Source organism: Erinaceus europaeus, chromosome 12 (genome assembly GCF_950295315.1).
Source record: "Erinaceus europaeus chromosome 12, mEriEur2.1, whole genome shotgun sequence".
Taxonomy (NCBI): Eukaryota; Metazoa; Chordata; class Mammalia; order Eulipotyphla; family Erinaceidae; genus Erinaceus; species Erinaceus europaeus.
The window spans coordinates 55,995,926-56,012,805 of NC_080173.1; the positions used below are offsets into that span (position 1 = coordinate 55,995,926).

Below are 16,880 nucleotides of genomic sequence, written 5' to 3' on the forward strand. Positions count from 1 at the left end.
TGATAATATTTCTTGTTCATTTGTTTCAAGGTTTGATTCTGTTATTGTTGTTAAAGTCTCTATAGGCTAGAATACTGTTTATCATATAGTGCTGGGTTTATTAAATTTGCTGAACAAGAGAAAAAGTCATCTTGATACTAATCTTGACAGTCTTAGTATCTTGAAGAATTAAGGAAAGGTGAGTTTTTGGAGTTAGGGTAGAAACAACTTGAATAGGTTGGTACAGGGATTAAAAATAAAAAAGATAAGTTGCTGAAGCAATATTTGTGTTTGAATCAAATCTCTGCAGTTACTGTTATTGTGATCTGATTTAGAATATGTTGGTCTGCTTAAATTGCTCTAGCTGAAAATAGCCCTTTTCCTAATGTATGACTTTTTTGAATGTTTATGAAATACCCTAAAGTTTCAGGACCTTCACTTTGCGTTGATTGCATGGCGACATGAGGTTTCATCTTTTGAGTGCACAGCACTGCTTATAAAAATGACTTCAGGGGAGAATGCTGGTGAAGAGGCAGGGCGTAGTTATTTCCATTCTCTCTGGGGTCATAGTCCTAAGGTGTCTGGTGCTCGATTTTTTAAAACAGTTTCTCATACTGTGTGTGTCTAATTTTCTAGTTGTTTATGATTAGTGGTCTTAGTTTAATGGGTTAGTGTATATACTTCTACATTAAAAAATTAGAATGATTCTGCACTTTTCAGTTTCTAGCCCTTCAAAGTTTAGGTATCATGCTGCTTCTACATTTTTCAGACCTCACTTTATGTTCAAAGGTGATATGACAAAATATTTGATACTCCTGTCACGCTGGTCATTTTCTTTCAGATACTAGTTGGAAGAAATTTTTCTTTTTTTTTAAATTTATTTCTTTATTGGGGAATTAATGTTTTACATTCAACAGTAAATACAATGTAAATACAATAGTTTGTACATGCATAACATTCTCCAGTTTCCCATTTAACAATAAGGAAGAACTTTTTCTAACCCATATTCTGTAAATATATCAAGCTCTATGAGCATAAAGTTGTTATCACAATGGAAAGATTATTTTTATCATTTCTTTATTTTTTTCTTAGATTTCAGCATGCTATGGGGGGTGTACCTGCCTGGGCAGAGAGAAGAAAGCGGAAAAAAACTTCATCTTCAGATGGTAAGTGATGGTTTTTCTGTTAAGTCCCTACTTTTGTTATTTAAGGTTTTTTATGAGTCTCATATATCTGATTTAAAAGTCTACCAGTTCTCTGGAGAAGTCCATTTTACACAAGTGCAAGTCTTTTTTTTTTTTTTTGATATTTATTTCCCCTTTTGTTGCCCATGTTTTTTTTTTTTTAATGTTGTAGTTATTGTTGTTGTTATTGATGTCATTGTTGTTAGGACATAGAGAAATGGAGAGAGGAGGGGAAGACGGAGAGGGGGGAGAGAAAGACAGACACCTACAGACCTGCTTCACCCCCTGTGAAGGGACTCCCCTGCAGGTGGGGAGCCGAGGGCTCGAACTGGAATCCTTTTTTTTTTTCTTTAATTTTTTATTGGGAACTTAATGGTTTACAGTAGAGTTGTTTGCACATAGGTTCAATTTCTCACCAAGACAGGTGTCTATAAAATGCTCTCACCTCCAAATTAAGTCCATCATCATATAGCAGGCCCTGAAAGGTCCACCTCTCTCCATGCCTTACCTTCCCTCTCCAGAGTCCTTTAATGCAATTCAACACACCAGTCCAAGCTTTACTGTGTCTCCCTTTTCTTGTTTCTTAAATTCTGCTCATGAAGGAGATCATCCCATATCCCATATTCATACTTCTCTTTCTGGCTTGTCTTATTTAACACATTCCTTCAAGGTTATATATAATCTATGACAGTCTTATTATGCAAGAATTCTTTTTTTTCCCTCCAGGGTTATCTCTGTTGCTTGTTGCTTGTTGGTTCCTGTACTACAAATCCACTTCTCCTGGTGGTCATATCCTCCATTTTGTTGTTGCTATTGTTATTATTGTTGTTATTGCTGTTGAATAGGACAGAAGTTGAGAGAGAAGGGGAAGACTGAGAGGGGGAGAGAAAGATCTGCTTGTCCTCTTGTGAAGCAAACCCCCTGCATGTGGGGAGTGGGGCCAGGAAACAGGATCCTTGCCCCAGTCTTTGCACTCAGCATCACTGTGTGCTTAACCCGTTGCTCTACCACCTGCCCCCCAAGAATTCTCTTATGAATCTCTTAGACTCCTTAGAACATTAAACATGAATCTACCCTATAACCCAGAAGACAGAGAGGGGGGAGAGAAAGACAGACACCTACAGACCTGCTTCACTGCCTGTGAAGGGACTCCCCTGCAGGTGGGGAGCCGAGGGCTCGAACTGGAATCCTTACTCTGGTCCTTGTGCTTCACGCCACGTGCACTTAACCTGCTACGCTACTGCCCGACTCCCTATTTCTGGAATTTTCATTTGATTCTCTTAAGTATCTAATTCTTTGACTCAATTCTGACTCTCTTTCATTATCTTTGAACATATTCAATGTAATATTTTGGTTTTGTTTATTTGTGTGAGAAATTGCACCCAGGACATCATACATGTGAAACATGTGCTGGCACTGAGCTTCATTCCGAACCCCAGCACTATATATTTTAAAGCTTATTTCTGACTACTCCATTAACTACATTTCCTGTGTGTTTTTCTATATGTTTGCTAAATTAACCTTGCCATTGTTGACCTGGTTAAATTTTCTGGAGTGCTAGACATTATATATGAAAAATAATAAACCTGAGAGAACAATATCTCTTTCTTCAGAGACTTGATGTTCTTGTTACTGGGTATAGGTGACTAGGCGAAGGGCACAAGAATCCCATAGCATCTTAATCCCATGGAAGGGTATGAGGATTGAAAGATGGTTTTCAGATTCAGGAACATATCCTCTTAACCAGGTATTACCTTTGTAGCCCCACAGTACATGACCTGGTGGTGTACTAGGTCCATTAAGAACCTTAAGAATTTTTTTTGTGTGTGTGCTTTATTCTTTGAACTCTCAGCTTTCTTTACTAGAGGAGTTGGGTCATCTTTAGGAGGAAAGTAGTCCTATAGCTATCTTTAAAAAAAATTTTTTTTTGTATATTATTTATTGTTTTTAGGGAGTGAGATGCAGAGAGAAAAAAACACAGGAAGACCAGAACATTGTTCAACTGTGTCTTATGTTGGTGCTGGTATTGAACCTCAGGCAGGAAAAGTTTTTTTGTATAATCATTATGCTATCTTGTCAGCACATTTTTTCTGGAAGTTACACCATGTAGTTTGCTGACACCGATTTTAGTCAATTGCAAGTTCTGTTTGTGTGTGTTGGGGAGGGGTTGTTAAATGAGATTTGCTATCCACACTTGGCAATTTTACAATTAAGAGTTGTTCTTTTCAAATTAAATACTGACTTGATGTCAGCTTTTTCACTTCATCTTATTTTAGTCATTGTGCATGTGTGTCTCATTCCAGACTCAGACTTTGATTTTTAATTATGTACTGAGCTGTGTGTCTTCTTATTCCTCTCCTTCAGATCTAATATATGTGTATATATATATATGTGTGTGTGTGTGTGTGTGTGTATTTTGTTTTATTGTTTGCAGTATTAATAATGTGATTGAAGTTGGGAGTGAGGTAAATTTTGAAATCTAGATGTTTAGTTAGGGAGTGGCCATCTAGTTGAGTCTAAAGTTCACTCGTATGGGTTTGTTTGACTTAGATGAAAGTGAAGAGGAAGATGAATTGTTGCAAAGGACTGGAAATTTCATATCTACATCAACTTCTCTTCCAAAAGGAATCTTAAAGGTGAGAATCTCAAAGTTGTGTATGTTCATCTAATCTCTTCTGTGCTTTTTTTTTCTTTCCAGTTTTCATTTGTGATTAATTACAAGATTATATGGGTACAATATATAGTTCCACACCGCACCCAACACTAAAGTTTTGTGTCCTCACCCTCTCACAACTCAAAGATAACTTCTTCTGTGTGGGATTGTGCTTTTTTTTTTTTTTTCTTTCATTTTTGATTTGTGATTAATAGTAGGTTACAAGATTATATGGGCACAATATATTGTTCCACACCGCACCCAACACTAAAGTTTTGTGTCCTCACCCTCCCACAACTCAAAGATAACCACCATACTTCTGTTTTTTGTTTGTTTGTTTATTTGTTTTTAACCAAAACTCTGCTCAGCTTTGGTTTATAATGGTATAAGTGGTTGAACCTAGGACCTTGTAGCCTCAGGCCATAGAAACTATTTCCATAACCACTATGTTATCTCCCCCACCCTAATTTCTTCTGAAATCCTGTACTTGGTGTGTTCATATTATTTTTGGGATTAAATGTCTTTGCTGTTATTTTTCCTAGGTGTAATTATTATGTTGATTATTTTTCCCTCTTGCAGAAATAAAGTTACATTATTAGATTGCTGGAAAATTCATGATAAATTTTTGAATAGAAAGACATTAAAAGTATGTCACAACTTGTCTAAATAGCCCAGTATATCCCCAGAACTCTTTTAGGAACCCTATTTGATTTCCATTTTGCATTTCTTTTCATTTTTTTTGGCATCAGCCTAATGTTTGCTGCTATCATTTCTTTATCTTTTTTCTTTTGCCTCCAAGGTTATTGCTGGGGCTGGTGCCTGCATTATTAATACACTGCTCCTAGTGGCCATTTTTCCCATTATATTGGACAGGACAGAGAAATTGAGAGAGGGGGGAGAAAGACATCTGCAGACCTTGTGAAGCAACTTCCCTTGCAGGTGGGGATCTGGGGGTTCGAACCAGGATCCTTGCACAGGTCCTTGTACTATGTGCACTTAACCCAGTGCACCACTATGTGCCCCCTACACTGTCATTTTTTTTTTTATGGGTAATATTTTCTTATTTATAAAATGGAAGTATTGACAAGACCATAGATTAAAAAGGGTACAATTCCCACTGTCATTTCTTACCCAGTGTATTGGAGTACTTTATGTCTAGTCTTCCCATTTTCCTATTATTGTTATCTTTATTTATTGGCTAGAGATAGCCAGAAATTGAGAGGAAAGGGAGTGATGGAGAGAAACATCTGTAATACTGCTTCACCACTCAAACTTTTCTCCCTGCATGTGGGGACTAGGGGCTCAAATCCAGGCCCTTGTGCTCTGTGACCTGTGCTCAACCAGGTGTGCCACCACTGGCCCCTTTCACTTTACTGGGCTTGAACCCATATTTTTATGTTTTTGCATATTGTAAAGTGTGCTTAATCAGGTGTGCCACCACCTGGCCCCCTGTATTCTTTTCTTTTCTTTTTTTTTTTTACCAGAGCACTGCTCAGCTCTGGCTTATGGTGGTGGAGGGAATTGAACCTGGGACTTTGAAGCCTCAGGCATGAGTCTCTTTGCATAACCTTTATGTGATATATCTCCCTTGCCCATGGCCCTATTCTTTTATAAGAAACATCTGGATGCCACTCTAGCATGTATAGTGCTAGGATCAAACCTATGGCTTCATGCTTGCATGTTCTACACTTTGCTTGTGGAGTCAGTCCCCTAACTACTCCATTGCTTTCTGAGAACTTCTGAAGTTCTTCTTTAGCTTTTACCATCTGGTTTAAGCGTATATCTAAGACTTTACCTCAGATCCTTTGTCTCCAGAGGTCTTCTTTATGAACACACTATGAGTTTTTTCTTGCCATAGAACCTCTGTTTTTATTCTTGGCTCTATTCTTTTTAGTAAACATCGTAATATTTTATTTACTTATTGGATAGAGACAGAAATTGAAAAGGGAGAGAAAGAAAGAGGGAGAGCGACAAAAGATACATCCGCAGTACTGTGTCATGTGTCTTGGTTTGGGGGGACTGGGGCTTGAACCTCAGTCCTTATACACTAACATATACTGTCAGCCAGGTCCTCCACTGCCTGGCACTCTTTTCTCTATCCTTCAAGCTCTGTTTATTAGTTTGTTTTAACATTTTATTTATTTTATTTTAAGGAGAGAAAGACAGAGATCAGAGCACTGCTCAGCTCTGGCTTATGGTGGCCGGGGATAGAAAATCTTAGGCAGGAGTCAAGCGGTAGCGCAGCGAGTACATGGCTTGAAGCACAAGTACTCGTGTAATGATCCCGGTTCAAGCCTTCGGCTCCCCACCTGCAGGGGGGTTGCTTCACAAGTGGTGAAGCAGGTCTTTCTCCCGTCTCTGTCTTCCCCATCTCTTGATTTCTCGTTGTCCTATCCAACAACGACAGTAATAACAACAATGATAAACAAGGGCAACAAAAAGGAAAAAATAGCCCCCAGGAGCAGTGGATTCATAGTGCAGGCACTGAGCCCCACCGATAACCCTGGAGGCCAAAAAACAAAAAAAAAAATTAAAGGTGTAATTACCATGTTAGCTTGACTTTACAAGCAGTATATATATATATATATATACACAGATATATACATATATATATATACACAGATATATACATATATATATATATATAATATTATATAATTGGATTTTTACTGGAAAACCCTATAAAAGCAAAGAAATAGTTAACATAGTTCAAAGATGCATGAGATCATGATTACTTTATATTTTTATCATTTTACCCTGAGGGGAAAATAGAATTATGTCAGCTATAGAACCAGGAGGACAACCACTTATTTCTCTTATTTTGGGCCTTGAATACAAAGATGTCAAAGTAAGAGTTTTAAGTAAAATTCCCTTGGCAGTCATTGTCCTAGGCCATTTCATGTTTTCTGAGGTCAGCTTGCTTATTTGAAAGTGGTACAAATGGATTCTTCCTTAGCACGGCGACTTGCAACTTGGTTTAGCATGGCGACTTGCAACTTGGTAGCAGAGCTGTGTTCTTTTGGCTACCCTGCCAGCGCACATTTGTCCATATTATAAATTACAGTATCTTCACACTTTTAAAGGAAATGTTAACTTACTTGAATTGATGAAATTCCAATTTTATTTTTCCGTAGATGAAGAACTGCCAGCCTGCTAATGCCGAGCGTCCTACTACTGCTCGTATCTCATCAGTACAGTTCCATCCTCATGCACAGGTTGTGATGGTTGCTGGACTAGATAATTCAGTATCACTGTTTCAGGTATGTTGGTTGTGGCTTTTATTTTTTATTTTTATTTATTTATTTTTGCCTCCAGGGTTATTGCTGGAATTCGGTGCCTGCACAATGAATCCACTGCTCCTGGAGGCCGGCCATTTTTTCCAATTTTTTGTTGTTCTTGTTGTTGCCCTTCTTATTGTCATTGCTGCTATTGTTAGATAGGATAGAGAGAAATTGAAAGAGGAGGGGAAGGTGGGGGCAGAGAAAGATAGACACCTGCATACCTGCCACACTGCTGTGACATGATTCCCCTGCAGGTGGGGAACCAGGGATTTGGCAGCTGGGATCCTTGAGCTGGTCCTTGCACTTGGCACCATGTGTGTTTAACCTGCTGCGCCACTGCCGGACCCCCTGTTTTTTTTTTTTTTTTTAATTTTAATTTTTTAACTCAGGCCTTACTCGTGTGTGATTCCACTGCTCCCGGTCGGCTTTTTCTGTTATTTTTTTCTTTTTTTACCAGAGCATTGCTCAGTTCTGACCTAAGGTGGTTGTTTGGGGATCACATTTTGAACCTCTGAGCCTCTGGCATCAAAGTCTATTGCATAAAGCACTGTGCTATTTCTTCAGCCTTTATTATTTTTTTTATTTCAGATAGTGATAGAGAAAGGATGAGGGAAAGAGGGAGAAACACTGAAGCACTACTCTACCATCTGTGGAGCTTTCCCTGGTGTTACGATGCTCCCCTGAGGGTGAGCTATCTCTCAGTCTCCAGGTATGCATTTTTATTTATTTATTTTGGCCAGTTCTGGGGCTTTACTGCTCTAAGCTGACTTTTTCAGCTAGAGGCGGGGGCGGAGAGGGAAGGGAGAGAGAGAATGAGAGAGAGAGACAGAGAGAGAAGGAGAGAAAGAAACCACAGCACTAAAGCTTCTTTCATTGCAGTGGGGACCAGTCTTTATTTTATTTTTTTTTAATTGGACAGAGACAGAAATTGAGAGGGGAGGGGGAGCTAGAGAGGGAAAGAGACAAAGACACCTCTAGACCTGCTTCAGCATTCATCAAGCTTTCCCCCTTCAGGTGGGGACCAGGAACTTGAACCTAGGTCCTTGCTCAATGTAAAGTATGCAGTTAACCAGGTGCACCACCACCTGGCCCTGTGGGGGCCAATCTACCTTTGGTCTTAACACACAGCAAAGCAGCATACTTGTCGTAAGTGAACAATTTTGCCAGACCCCATATGTATATTTTTAAATGAGTATTTATATGATATAAGTTCAATACCAGGGTACTCATCCATGGTACTATTCATCAGTACCTTTTGTATCTCATTACAGGTTGATGGAAAAACAAATCCTAAAATTCAGAGCATCTATTTGGAAAAGTTTCCAATCTTTAAAGCTTGTTTTAGTGCTACTGGAGAAGAAGTTTTGGCTACAAGTACTCACAGCAAGGTTCTGTATGTCTATGACATGATGGCTGGAAAATTAATTCCTGTGCATCAAGTTAGAGGTATGGTTTCTCTTGGACACCCGTATGACATGCAAAATGTCATAGTATCATTGAGATAATGTTTAGGTAAAAATAGCAAATTTTTTATGCACTTACTGCACAAAAATCACAATTTGGAGATATGCACTCCCCTAGATTAGAAAAGCAATTGTAAACTTGGCAATCAGTGCAGCAAACAGCATTAGTCTGAGAGTGAAAAGAACTGAGTTCTGCTCACTTGCACAAATTATTTTTTTTATCTTTCTAACGTTAGAGAATTTGGATATCCTCTAGTTCTTCTAGTGTCTTTTATAAGTTGGTTTGCATTTGAAGCAAATAAAACGTTTTTGGAGATTGTAACGAACTACTTAAAACAAAAAAAAGCCTATGTCAGATGGAAATTTATTTGCCCTCTGCCTATCCTCCCCTTGGCATTTCCCTCCCCCACTACCACAAAACGTCTTTGTGATTCCTTAAAAATGAGGTTCACTAGGTTAACATAATAAATCATTGTGGAGGAAATATCAGCCTTGATGGCAATTTTCCTGTTTAATTACACGTGTATTATAATTAATATAGTTTTCTTTTTTGTCGAGAGCAAATAAGACCAACTTTAGAGACATCATGCTAATTTCAATGTTTCCATTTAATCTTAGTGTTTTTTGATATTTTTAGTGACTCTTCCTCAATAGGTTCTTAGTTTATCTAGTTATATTTTTAGATGAATGCTTCTCAGATGGCTCTGTGCATGCCTCTGAATATTTGGAGAACTTGTTCAATGTAGATTGTGATTCTGTAGGTCTGAAGTGGGTCTCAGCTGATGGTTCACAGGTGATGCTGATATTGCTGACTCATCAACTTCACTTTGACTTGAAAACTTTATTATTCTATCCTTCAGATGGAATAAGCTTTGGTCCTTTTTGCTCACTAGGAAAAGTTAGCCACTGGTTGGCCAAGATTCAGTTAGTGATGTTCATGTGCATCTGCTGGACCAAGGGAGTACACCCCATCACTGTCTTCTAACAGACTTGATATCCCTCTCTCTTTTTTTAACCCCCTTAGTAAGTATAACTTGGTAATGCTGATAATAATAGCAGCAGTCAAGCAACTGTACTTATTTTTGTGGTGGTGTGCTATTAAGCCATATTCTTGGTATCTCACCATAATAAAACACTAAATTATTATAAAAGCTAGAAACTTTAAAAAATTTTATTAGTGATTTAATACTGATTTATAAAATAACATGTCATCAGGGATATAACTCCACACTGTTCCCACAACCAGAGTTCTGAACCCCAATCCCTTCATTGTAAGTTCCACCACAGTTCTAAGGTTGCAGACATAGGTTAACTATCATCTCTGCAACTATCTGTCTATATTTGTACATAACTGCCCCCTTTCTCTTACAGGTTTAATCCTCTCTTCCCTTCCAAGGCACTCATGACACTATTACTACATCCAAATGTCCCTCCCTTTTTCCTCTTCTCTCTCCGGGTCTTGATGGAGCCGTAGTTCAGAGCCCTCTTTTTTTTTTTAATGTACTTTAAAAATTTTTTAAATTTATTTTCCCTTTTGTTGCCCTTGCTTTTTTTTTTTAATTGTTGTCGTAGTTGTTGTTATTGATGTCATCATTGTTAGATAGGACAGAGAGAAATGGGGGGGAAGACTGGGAGAGAAATGTGAAGCGACGTCCCTGCAGGTGGGGAGCTGGGGTCTTTAACTAGAATCTTTATGCCGGTCCTTGCACTTCACACCATGTACGCTTAACCTGCTGCACTACCCCCAACTCCCTCGTATCCTCTTCCCCCTATCACTTCTCCTCCCTCAGGAGTATGGGTCAAAATTGCTTTTGGGGTGCAGAAAATAAGAGCTCTGGCATCTGTAATTGCTTCTCTGCTGGACATGGGCTGGAAACTATTTAAATCCAGAAACTAAACTATTAAAGACAGTAGAATATAGGGGAAAATTGCTGACAGGATATTCAAACCGTATAAACAAGCTTTTTTTTTTTTTTTTTTTATAAGGGGCCGGGTAGAGACAGCCAGAAATCGAGAGGGAAGTGGGTAATAGAGAGGGAGAGAGACAGAAAGACACCTGCAACACTTCTCATGACTTGCAGAGTTTTCCCCTTGCAGGTGGGGACTGGGAGCTTAAACCCGGGTCCTTGTGCATTGTAACGTGTGCTCAACAAGGTGTGCCACCACCCGGCCCCTTATACAAACTCTTGGTTGTCATAAATACAACTTTGAAAATGAAAAATACAGAATTGATGGAATTTGTTCTATGAATAGGACTTTCAGACTTGTCTGGGTAGAGTGGCCTGGAAGTTGGTATGTACATCAGGTTGAACACTGGGCTTGCGTGCTGGAGTCGCGAATTTGACTCCTGAATCGCATATTCTGGTGTTCATCCTCATACTAATAAATAAGTACATGAATCTTAAAAAATTTTCCTGGGTAGAATTTAGGGATTTGTGAAGTTCAATAGGAAAAATATTGCATTTGGCTAGGGAGCTACTCAGTGATACTGTGTTTTCATGTGCAAGACTCTTGAGTTCAGATCCTGGCCCTTTCCCCAAATAAATCTCTCCCCGTCCCCAAGAAGAACGTGCTGCTTTATTTTCAGTCATCTCTAACTAGAACTAATCATTTCCTTTAGTTTGAATGTTTTGAAACAACCATTATTCTGATCATTAAACTATTAAAGGGTCATGACACAAAAATATTCAAACTCAAGAAACACTTGTTATATCACTTAAGAGATGTCTTAATATGTTTTCTGTCTTAGGTGTTTTTTGTAAACATGAAGAATCAACCATTTGGAAATCAACGCATTTGTTGTTGTGATACTAGACATTCTAATATGTAGTTTGTGAGCCTTCGTTTTTATTTTCTGTAAATTTCAGAGGATGGACCTGAGATGTGGTGCAGTGCTTAGAGTATGGAACTTTCAAGCATGAGATCCCAAGTTTGATTCCTGGCAGTTTATGTGTCAGAGTGATGCTCTAGTGTGTTCTCTCTCATTAATGAATCTTTAAAAAATAAACAACATGCCACTAAAATAAACACACAAACAAAAAACATGACCATTAATGTTGCAAGAGATAAAAAGCTCCTAATTACCACTTGCTGTATGGCAAGTTCTCAATAAATGGTAACTATTACGGTTGGTAGAGGCAGCCTGTAACCTGTGATTACAGTCAACCTACTCATTGGTCTAAGGCAGTGGTGGGGAATTTTATTCCTCCCAAGGGCCATTTGGATATTTATAACATAATTTGCAGACCTACTTAATGAATTTCAAGCCCTGCCTATGGGTTGCTTTGGGAGGGCCAGATTAAATGACTTCTGCCTTTGAACTGGTTAGTCCCCATCCATGGTCTTTCGGATTTGATTCTATTTTAATTAAATTGGCTTTTCCATTTTTAGACTGTTGCTTAGCAGTTGAACTAGAAATCTTATTTACAAATATATAAAGTGATTTTTTTTTAACTTTTTAAAAAATCTTTATTCCCTTTTGTTGCCCTTGTTTTATTGTAGTTATTGATGCTGCTGTTGTTAGATAGGACAAAGAGAAATGGAGAGAGGAGGGGAAGACAGAGAGGGAGAGAAAGATAGACACCTGCAGACATGCTTCACCGCCTGTGAAGCCGGGAGCTCAAACCGGGATCCTTAGGCTTGTTGTGCTTCCCGCCACAGGCACTTAACCCTCTGCACTACTGCCCAACTTTATAAAGTTATTTCTGACATCTTAAAAATATGTATTGTGTTGGTTTTATTTATTGGATAGAGACAAATTGAGAGGAATGGGAGAAATAGGGAGAGAGATAGACACCCACGGCACTACTTCAAGATCTGGAAGCTCCCCATCTGCAGATGGTGACCAGGGGCTTGAACCTGAGTTCCCAGGAATGGGAGCATGTTTAATCAACCAGGTGCAGCCACGCCTGGCCCCTATCTTTAAAGCATTCTTTTTTTTTTTTTTAATATTTATATATTCCCATTTGTTGCCCTTCTTGTTTTATTGTTGTTGTTATTGATGTTGTTGTTGGATAGGACAGAGAAATGGAGAGAGTAGAGGAAGAGAAAGATAGACACCTGCAGACCTGCTTCACCTGCGGACCCCTCCTGCAGATGGGGAGCTGGGGTTCGAACAGCATTCTATCTTCTTTCCCTAGGCCAATTGTAAATTTCATCCTATGGGTTCTATTTTGCAAGGGCCAATATTTATAAACAGAATTATGTAATGATCTTCTATTTACTCTACATTATAAAAATATTTGTTATATTGTGATTTGCGTATTTTATATAATTTATATATAGTTATCTTTTACCATTTATTGTGAGATTAAAAACATACAAATACATACAAATACAAATAAATAGTGTAGGACATGATAAAGTTAATGAAAACAGTATCTTGTTTTCTAGTAGCTAAAGTAACTGCTTGTCTTTATTTGTTGAAATTTCAGTGTTTACTTTTTGAAGATAATTCTTCCCTGAACTGTTCCCAAACAAATATACTCAGAACAAAAATGTAAGGATTCCCAGCCACATGCAAGTGGAGAACAGTGAATTGTATGAGTTATATGGCACCTTGTCTCTGTTGCTGCTACACTGGAATTCTGCTCATTGTTGTCATTATGATACCTGTGTAGTGTCCTTTAGGTTTGCGATATTGGCTAGGTGTAGAGTTCAAGATGAACACTTTAGTTCTTTCTCATCAGTTGTGCCCCAGTATTGTGCAATTTGGATTAGATCTTTAGGGGTTTCTAGCTAGAGCCTCAGACTGTACTAAAATTAGTCATCGCCCCCCCCTTGCCATTATGTAGTGACATTTTTCTTTCTTTTTAAAAAATATTTATTCCCTTTTGTTGCCCTTGTTTTTTTATTGTTGTAGTTATTGTTGCTGTTATTGATATTGTTGTTGGATAGGACAGAGAGAAATGAAGAGAGGAGGGGAAGACAGAGGCAGAGAGAAAGACACCTGCAGACCTGCTTCACCATTTGTGAAGCGACTCACCTGCAGGTGAGGAGCTGAGGGTTCAAACCAGGATCCTTACACCGGCCCTTGAACTTTGCATCACGCGCGCTAAACCCACTGCAATACTGCCTGACTCCTGAAATTTTTCTTAAGTTTGGAACTGTTTCTGTATACTGCAGTCAGTATCTACAGATGGCCTGTAGGGGCCTTAGCCATCTTTTTCTTTAAGGGAATGGTGTGGGGAGGGGAAATAGTGAAAAATCTCTTTAGGCAGGAGGGATAGCATGATAGTTATGCAAAAGACTTTTATGCCAGAAGGCCCCAGAGGCCCCAGATTGAATCCCCTGTAAGCTAGAGTTGAGCACTACTTTGGCTTAAAAAAAAAAAAAAAAAAAAAGCAAGAAAAATGTCTTCAATGGTCTCCCTGGCTACTTCCTCTCCTTGGGGGTAGCCAGTTGAATCCATTCTTCATGCAGCCTTGCTGTTAGGCATCTTTCAGGTGACTAACTTGATTCTCTAATCAACTCGAATAAACTGGCACCTTGTATTTTTCTTTCTGTTTTTGGATTAAATTATTAGACAGTGTGCACCATTCTCTCCCTCCATCCCCACCTCCACCCCAGTTAATGAGCTGTTTAGTAGGTAGGTGGCCAGCAACTGTAATAGTTTCTTTATATTATGTTTTTGACAATCTAATGGTAGTGAACTTCCTTTTGGTAATGAATTTTGTGACAAAAAATAGAATATATCCTTTAATTATAGTTATTACTACTTACATTTGGGAAATTAGTGGATATATGTACTATTTGAAGACCTGAATTGCTGGCCTGTTGTTGAAATTGTGACTATTACGACAGTTTTTTAAGCACTTTGTAGTGACCTTATATTTGTTTTATACTTGATTTATTAGATAATACTTGATTTTCTTTAATTTGAGGCACTAATATAATTTTAAAAAGCTTTGAAATGGTCAGTTGTCAATGAATGTTTTTTTTAATTGATCCATATATAATTGAGTCTTCTCATTTCTTAGGTTTGAAAGCAAAGATAGTAAGGAGCTTTGAAGTTGCCCCAGATGGGTCTTTCTTGCTTATAAATGGTGTTGCTGGGTATTTGCATTTGCTGGCAATGAAGGTGAACCATTATTATTCTTTTGGGATGGTCTTGAACCACAAATTGTGATTTCCTTAATTTTACATATTAAGTAGAGGAACTTTGGGAGAAGTTGGGGCTACTGGGGGGGGGGGGGTGAGGATAGGGAAAAACAAAAAACTGTTTTATTTGATTTTAATGAGAGATTGGTAGATACAGGAAGAAAGACCAGAGCACTGTTGGACTCTGGCTTATGATGGTGCTGGGAATTGAACCTGGGGCCTTGGGGCCTTAGGGCCTTAGGCATGAAAATCTTTCTTATAACCATTACACTAGGTTGTTTACACAGTGTGATTCTTCATGTACCTCTGAACAATACTTGTCTTTTTTTCTTTTCTTTTTTTTCTTTTTAGACTAAGGAATTGATTGGTAGCATGAAAATTAATGGAAGGATTGCAGCATCCACATTCTCTTCAGATAGCAAGAAAATATATGCTTCTTCAGGTGAGATGACGATAAGAAGATGCTTTGGATGTGTCTATATTTCAGATTAATCAAAGTTCTGTTCTTATAATATATCTCAATGAAATGTGGAAACTTTTTCTAAAAGCTCAACCTGGGCCACTCTTAAGCTTTATAGTCAGTAATTGTCATTGCAATGTATTTTTATCAGTGCATGTAAGATGTGTCTTGGGCCAGTTTCTAGACCAAGGACATTTGTGGTAGCTCATTATTTGTAGTTCCTTATACTATTTAAGAGTAGATGGAGAATGCATTGTCAGTTTATTTGCCTTTCAAGTTTAATGCAAAATTTACCAAACTTCTTGATTTTATTTCTTCTATTCAGCGGATGGAGAAGTTTATGTTTGGGATGTGAACTCTAGAAAATGTCTTAACAGATTTATTGATGAAGGCAGTTTATATGGGTTGAGTATTGCTGCGTCCAGGAATGGACAGTATGTGGCTTGTGGGTAAGTAAAGAGAAGCTTTTTATAATCTGATCAAATTATCCTGATGGGAAAGTACTAAAAAATTGAATATAGTGGATAGTACTTGAGTGGTTTATATTTATAAGTTATTTAGTAATATTGTTTATAAGCTCTTAAGCAGAGGAAATTCTGGACTTCTTAGTATGTTCATTGCACTTGATTATTTTTTTAAATAGCCATTTGATCATATAAATTTTTTTTATGACTGCTTTTATTTTCTTGGCCTTGATGAAGAAGTAGATAGGTTAATCTTTGCATTTGTAACTTTTTTAGGGGTCAAAAGAGAGTTCATCTAGTAGAATTGTGCCTCACCTGGGGACCCCTGGGTTTGAGCCTGAACACCACATGGGAGCGGAGCACGATGGCCCTAGGGAAAGCTCCATGGATGGTGATCCTATGGTGTTTCTGTTTCTTCAGTAAGGACACTGTTGGCTAGAGAGTGGTAGATGTGTGTATGCATAAAGTCCTAATAGACAACAACAAAAACTTTTGGTTGTTAATTTTTTTATTCTTCATCTTCTCTCATAAGCACTGTTCAGCTGTGGCTTATGGTAGTGTGGGGGATTGAACCTAGGACTTTGGAGCCTCAGGCATGAGAGTCTGTTTACACAACCATTATCCTATCTACCCCCACCCAACCTTTGTTTTTTATTTCTCTGTATTAGTAAAGCTATTTAAATAATGCCTAGGACCGTATGTTAGTTATTCAGATTTTGTGTCTCCCGTATGTACGTGGTATAAATTTCTCTTTCCTTTTTTTCTCAAAAGATTAAAAATAGTTTCCTGCAATCCTAAACTCACATGCATACCAAACCACTAATAAGCATCTGTAATTTTGGAATTCCCAGAGTGGATCTTTTTTAGACAGTTGCAGTAAACATATGAATTCATACAGAGATTTTAGTGAGGTCCTCCTTGGGTAGTAGGTCAAGTAGGTGTTGCTATCTTCATATTGGAAATTGACCAGTTATTACTGTGGGACCTGAGGGGAAAGGAAAGTAGAACTAAGCTGTGGAGCATGGAAAAAGAGTCAAAGCAGTGCCATGACAGTAGGACAACATGAGCTCAGCATTTGTCAGAGTACCTTATGAAAGTGATTCATAATTAGCCAATGTAGGGTTAACACTCTTCAAATGAAAATGGGTGTCTAAACATTATTATAAGTAATTGGAAACAAATATATTTGTGGAACAAATAAGCTACTCTCTTTCTTCCTTTTTTTTTTTTTTTTTTTTTTTTGGGCATTACTTATTTATTCTCTTAGGGGCCAAATAGGAATGAATCTAATATTAGC

The 16,880-nt window shown here is 38.0% G+C and overlaps 1 protein-coding gene across 1 annotated transcript in view; it reads left to right on the forward strand.

The window, feature by feature from the left end:
* UTP18 (UTP18 small subunit processome component) overlaps window positions 1-16,880 on the forward strand; it is a 32,465-nt gene that overhangs the window by 4,643 nt on the left and 10,942 nt on the right. The window contains exons 4-10 of the mRNA XM_007525545.3: window positions 1,072-1,145; window positions 3,714-3,799; window positions 6,951-7,076; window positions 8,369-8,543; window positions 14,539-14,639; window positions 15,011-15,101; window positions 15,445-15,568. Coding sequence (XP_007525607.1) covers window positions 1,072-1,145; window positions 3,714-3,799; window positions 6,951-7,076; window positions 8,369-8,543; window positions 14,539-14,639; window positions 15,011-15,101; window positions 15,445-15,568 — 777 coding nt within the window. The remainder of the gene's footprint in view (window positions 1-1,071; window positions 1,146-3,713; window positions 3,800-6,950; window positions 7,077-8,368; window positions 8,544-14,538; window positions 14,640-15,010; window positions 15,102-15,444; window positions 15,569-16,880) is intronic.